This window comes from Elephantulus edwardii, unplaced genomic scaffold, assembly GCF_000299155.1.
Source record: "Elephantulus edwardii isolate Elephantulus edwardi_28Jun2011 unplaced genomic scaffold, EleEdw1.0 scaffold00305, whole genome shotgun sequence".
Lineage (NCBI taxonomy): Eukaryota > Metazoa > Chordata > Mammalia > Macroscelidea > Macroscelididae > Elephantulus > Elephantulus edwardii.
Window position 1 is genome coordinate 2,117,735 of NW_006400055.1, and position 6,056 is coordinate 2,123,790.

General features: G+C 37.7%; 1 protein-coding gene across 1 annotated transcript in view; it reads right to left on the minus strand.

Moving 5' to 3' along the window:
• Window positions 1–3,519: 3,519 nt before the first annotated feature.
• LOC102860619 (wings apart-like protein homolog) overlaps window positions 3,520–6,056 on the minus strand; it is a 124,986-nt gene continuing 122,449 nt past the window's right edge. The window contains 2 exon segments of the mRNA XM_006901021.1: window positions 3,520–3,585; window positions 4,810–4,905. Coding sequence (XP_006901083.1) covers window positions 3,520–3,585; window positions 4,810–4,905 — 162 coding nt within the window.

Genomic DNA, 6,056 nt, shown 5'->3' on the forward strand with positions numbered 1-6,056 from the left:
CCAGATGCTCTGCTGGAGAAGGAGGAACAATCTCCTCCTGTACCAGTCAGATCTGATTTGACGGTACACACACACAAAATAATAAAACTAAAAAAAAAAAAAAAAAAATTAGCATTATAAACCTTACATGACTGTAGTGTACACATACAAAATAGGTTTGTGCACTAAAAACCATCTTTCTCCCAACTTACTGACATTGAATTGGGTAAACCTTAGTCTCTACTCTTCAGGTAAAACCTAAGGACCTGTCTGCAAGATTTTAATGAATCACTGGGGGCTATTCTATGCCCCTATTTCATAATAAGTAGCTAACAAGGTATTAATAAGACTGATTTTAGAAACACTTCTTTTAGAAAGGTGTGTTGTCACAAATAACAAACCACATATAACCTCTAAGATAAGAAGCATCACTCCAGGTGGCCTCAGGAGTCACAATATTCTACTAAAACACTTATCTGGAAAAAGCTCCAATTTACCAAGACCATGCCAGTCTGAAACACTGTACTAAGACATCACATACTTGGGCTGTAAACAGCATGGAAAGAGACTGTCCATCTTTTTCCCACAGAGCAGCTGGTGGATCTGAACAATCCATTGTCTTTGGATTGTCAATGCAACTCCGTAATAGTAGGCCATCAGAGTGCCCTAATCTTGTGGGGTAGGTACTACTAAAATCTTTATTTCCCAGGTGAGAAAACAGATTTCTGTTACTTCAGAAATTTGCTGGTATCAGATCACAAAACTTATTGGTGATTTAGATCATGTCTCCATAGTCTGTATCTATAATGCATGATTTTAAATGGTTTCTATGCGTCTAAGTGCCACATGAGAGCCTTCAATTTAGTGGCCTGTAAGTGAAATTGAACCAACAGTTCATGGTACATAAATGCATGTTGTTGACTACAAAGAAAACAGGGGCGACATGGGGTGGCAAGCAGGGAAGAACAGCTGTAAATACTGAAAAGCAATTACAGTCTTACAATGGTAAAAAGACCTAAAACAACTAAGTAAACACACCAAGGGCATAGTCACCTTACTGATGACAATCAATGCTCCTAATAAGCCCAAGCCTGAGTTGCACGTAGGAAACTAGTACTGAAAACATGGGGAAGTACACAATAAACATTAAAACTCGGTGTGTATTCTTTTCAAGTGCTGTTCATATTAACACCACATCTTGTGGTGAGCAGCCATTCTAACAAGTTTGTGAGAGTTCTTCCTCTAAAACAGCTCAATACACTTATGTTAAAGACAACATTTATATTGAAAGTAGCAATTTTATTTGAGTTAAAATTATTTACAAAAACCCAAAGACATACTTCATGAAACTGGTACAAACTATTTTTTTCCTGCCGTTGGCTTTTGCTCCAAAGATCACAGCTGAGAAATACTGTATAAAATAAAAATAGGATTGGATTCAGAAAAGTAATCTACTGTTCTAGTTTCCAATTGGTACTATTTACACAAATATTTACAGTGGAAAAAAAGGTTACCTTAAAATGTTAGTTAATTTGCAAGTCAGCCTCAAGTACCCTAAAACACAGAGTTCTCTGAGGGTTAAAAACACACAAATGCACTGTGGTTTGTAAGGTGATCTCTTCCCCAAACCCTCACACCAAAACCTGGATCTCTACTAGTGCTTTACAATTAGTTATTTAAAAACCAGAAATTGTTAAACACTGAGGTAAATCAATTTTCAAATGATTACCAGTATAACAGAAAACAAGTAGTTTGCCCTGATTGTTCTCACCCAATCATTTTATAAAATTCCTAACCATTTGTCACAAGTTAACTTTGCCAGGAATCTGTTCCTTTTCTAAAACCCGATGATAAATATTAATATACTTTTCCCTAAAAATCTGCTGGGATAACTTAATTTTACGGATATCATTTACCAATATGTAGTTTGCTGGAGTAGCTTTTATACTCAGGGCAAATACAATCTCTGAAATCTTTCCCATGTTATACTGGTATACTATGTTTTTAGAAAGTGATGGGTGGGGGGCTGGGGTGGATAGGAAGAAGAAAACATTTTGCCTGGAATCAGTTACTTCCTTATAGATTTCCCAACAATCTGCATTATCAAAAATAGGAAGACAATAGAAGGCAGCCACTGCATTAAAAACATTACAGCTGGCACTGATACAAGAGCCCCGATTTGTCACTTTATACAAGGAAACGACAGTCTAAGTGAGTATTAGACTGTTAGCAATATTCCCCAATACACACCAAACTAATATTATTATGGCTTCAAGTTTTACAAACCCAATGAAGAAATATGATAATACTATCTAGAAAGTATCTAAAAGTATTAATGAAATACATCTCCAGAAAAGCCTGTCCGTAGGAGAAAACAATAAAAAAGTGTCAAACCAGTGGTTTGAACAATAATACAATAAAAAAATATGCAATGTTGTGAAATTAAATATATACGGTGTATGTGTGTTTCCATAATTGTCTTCCAAACACACTGTTCTATGAACTAAGAATCAGAACAATAGAAAATTATCTGCTCTAAACCAGCATTTTTAAGGCTTTGCACTATGCAAACAATCCTGTCCCTCTTAAGAAGAATACACACATTGCCTGGAAACATGAAGTTCACATTGGTGTTTTAGCTTCCTTACATTTATTGTACTGAACATCAGAAAATATATCTAGAGAGTTTCCCCTCAAAACCTAACAATGTTTTAAGGGCTTCACCTAGGATTAAGTGTAAACTACCCTGGGTTTGTTTATTTTGCTTCATCTTTTAACAGGGCACATCGTCTTATATGAATTTTATTCCCTCACTTATTTGTATTCTGTGGCTATAGCTATGACACATTATGGCATGAAACTCAATTATGGTCATGGTCTCAAAAGTGAAAAACCATTTAGCAACCCAAACCTAATCAAGAATAAAAAAATAGACTATTATTAGTCCCTTGTGTCTTTGGATTCAATCTAGTTTTAAATATAGATAATAGTTCAGGGAACAACCACCAAAAAAAATTCACAAAATTATTAAAAGCTTTATTTACGACTGGAATCATTCAACAAAAAAGCAAAAGCAAATGAGCCTGAAAAAGGTACTAAGCTGTTGTCTTGAACGTCCTCAGAACACTCAATACCTCAGTAGCTAAGCTGCCTTTGCACCTGGCTGGCATGACAACAGTGGCTCAACACACACAGCAGTTGCACTAACAGCAGCATAAATTTCCCCTTAAAGCTTGCCCAGAATCAAGCAAGCAAACAAGGGGAGAGTATAAACTCTGCCAAAGTAAGTGTATTTAAATACTGCATGGAATTCTTAACAGCCTGAACCTTTTCCCTCATTTCTGATAGTTGCAGATTGATGTAGTAACTGTCAGCAAATGCAGAATGCATGACGAAGAAATCAAGTGGCCTTAAAAATCCAAACATGAATGATACTGATGAATGTTCTTGATACATCTTCAAGGAAGAACTTCTTTCGTGACTTTCCTTATCTAAGGATAGCTCCAGCATTACCGAGTACCTGAAGCAAAGGTAAAGCAGCTAGCAATGTTCCAAGTATTCGATCACTCTAGAGATAGATTTCTGGCCCGTGGTTCCAACAGCACACTGAAGAGGGGAAAATGACAGTTAATGTTAGGGTCAAAACTGGGTAAGTCAGGCAAAATGAGGTGAGGTGGTGGAAGGAAGGTTAAAGGAGATAACCTAAGAAATAAGGAAGGCAAAAAACTCAAGTTAGGGGCAAAATCTCAAAATAGTGGACAAGGGCAGAGGAGCGGCTAGGATCAGGCCCTCTCCAATCAGAACTACTGAACTGCATGGGACCCTAAGCATCAGAGTTCTGGTATACCGCGGAAAGCAAATTAATTAGTGTTTTTGGAACCTCCCATGACCTCATCCCATTGGGTCAGACTTAAGCCCTAAAGCACACACAGAAGAGGAATGAGCCAGCTATATAAATTCATAACCCTAATAACCGAGGGTTGTCTCCGTTACTATCTTGTCTTTCAGAGAATGACCCCGCCCTCTCTCTGGGAAGCATCTTTACTAATGAACTGCATTTATGTTCACTTTCACTCCTGTCCCCTTCTCTTCTTGGTAAGCTTGATGTCCTGCTGGGTACATTCACTCTCATAAGGGCTTGGCCTGTGTACACTAAAAATGGTGCATTAAGGGCCATTAAAACCAATGTACACAGTGCAGCTTCTGTAAATTGGACAGCATCTCCTCTAGTCTTTCCTTTTGTAGTTGTGTGTCATCAAGTCAGGACAGACTCGTAGCTAACTCTTCAGTGGATTTTCAGAGGCAGTCAATCACATGGGAGTTGAGTTCCTCCATCTTTTCTTTTGTGGAGCCGCTGGTGAATTGGAATTGTACTTCTTTGGGTGAATGGCATAATTCCTTACCACTAGGCCATTAGTTTTTCCTAGCTAGCTTAATTCTTTAGCCAGGTGAGGAGGACCAAATCCATTAAAGAGAAACATTTTGGTGCCAAAACTTGGGATAATTCAAGGGATACCTGGGAATAGTGCGAGGAGGGCTGACCTGGCTAAGACCAGGAGATTCAGCTACCACCGATCTGCCAAGTGCCTCCCACCCATTTCAAATCTCTGGAAAAAGATGAGACCAGGCCACTTATTACATAGTAACATTTAACAAATCTAGTTACTTCAGATTTGCAAACCTACATACTACTGTCATTAATGTATTATATTCAACAAGTTTAAAACTATGTAAGCGGAAGGAGGGGGGAAAAAACAAACCCCAAACAAAAAAAAAAAACCCACCCAACCAAAACCAAGACTATGTAAGCAGCAAGAAAAAAATACTTACAGTAAGATTCATGAAGCTGAGAAATTTTTTTAGCATTTCTGTCATTATTGAAAAATCTCCCTCTGGTAGATACTCCCGCACAGTAGTCACATTGATCTGAACAGAGACAGAGGGAAACACAAGTCAGTCCACAGAAAACATGCCTGCACTTTGCACTGTATTGGTATCAGAACAAATCCAACTGCAAACCTATAGTCCCGGAATTCCTTGGTTAACATTCACTTTCCCTTTTCACATACACGTGTAGAGAGAAATAGACAGAGTATGCGTGTTTGTGTTGTCCTTACTCTAATTCAGTCTCAAAAAATAAAGCCAATTAAAGCTATAAAGGAACATAGCATATTTGGTTATGTTAATGCACAGCAAAATGAGGTAGACTAAAAACATTACACTTGATAACATGCTTACATAGCTGCTAACATTTAGAATAAAAAGGAAAAGAATAAAACATATTCTCAATGCTCCTCAAATGAATTAAACTAATTACACAGGAAAACAACCAACCAGGCCAATAATTTCACCTGAGAACCACAACTGGAGCCAGAAGTCATGAAACCAAAAGACATGGGGCATTAAGAAAACCTGCTGTCAGAGACCTCTCCAAAGTACTACAAAACAAAGATTCAGTTTAAAGACTAAGTTGTACATGAACAAATGGTCTTTTCCATTACTTGCTATTCATATGAAAGTTGAACAATAATTAAAGATGACAAAAGGAAGAATAAACGCCTCTGAATTGTGGTACTGGAGAAAAGTACTGAATACTCATAACGGACAAAAGAACAAACAAATCTATCTTGGAGAAAAGTGCAACCAGGGTGTCCCTTAGAGGCAAGTATGGCTAAGCTTCATCCCATATACTCTCAGCATGTTGTTTTAAGGTGCAAGTACTTGGAAAAGGACATCAGACTTGAGAAGGTGATGAGTCAGTTTAAGAGAGTAAGACCTCTAAAATCCTACTACACTGCCGTGGTAGTCAAGACAGCATGGTATTGGTACAATGACAGACACATAGATCAATGGAATAGAACTGAGAACTCGGAAATCAGCCCATCTATTTATGGGCAATTGATTTCTGACAAAGAGACGAAATCAGTTAGGTGGGGAAATGACTGCCTTTTTAACAAATGGTGTTGGCAAAATTGGAAAACTATCTGCAGAAGAATTAAACAAGATCCCCACCTCACTCCATATACAAAAACCAACTCAAGGTGGATCATGGACCTAGGACTAAAACCAAGGACTGT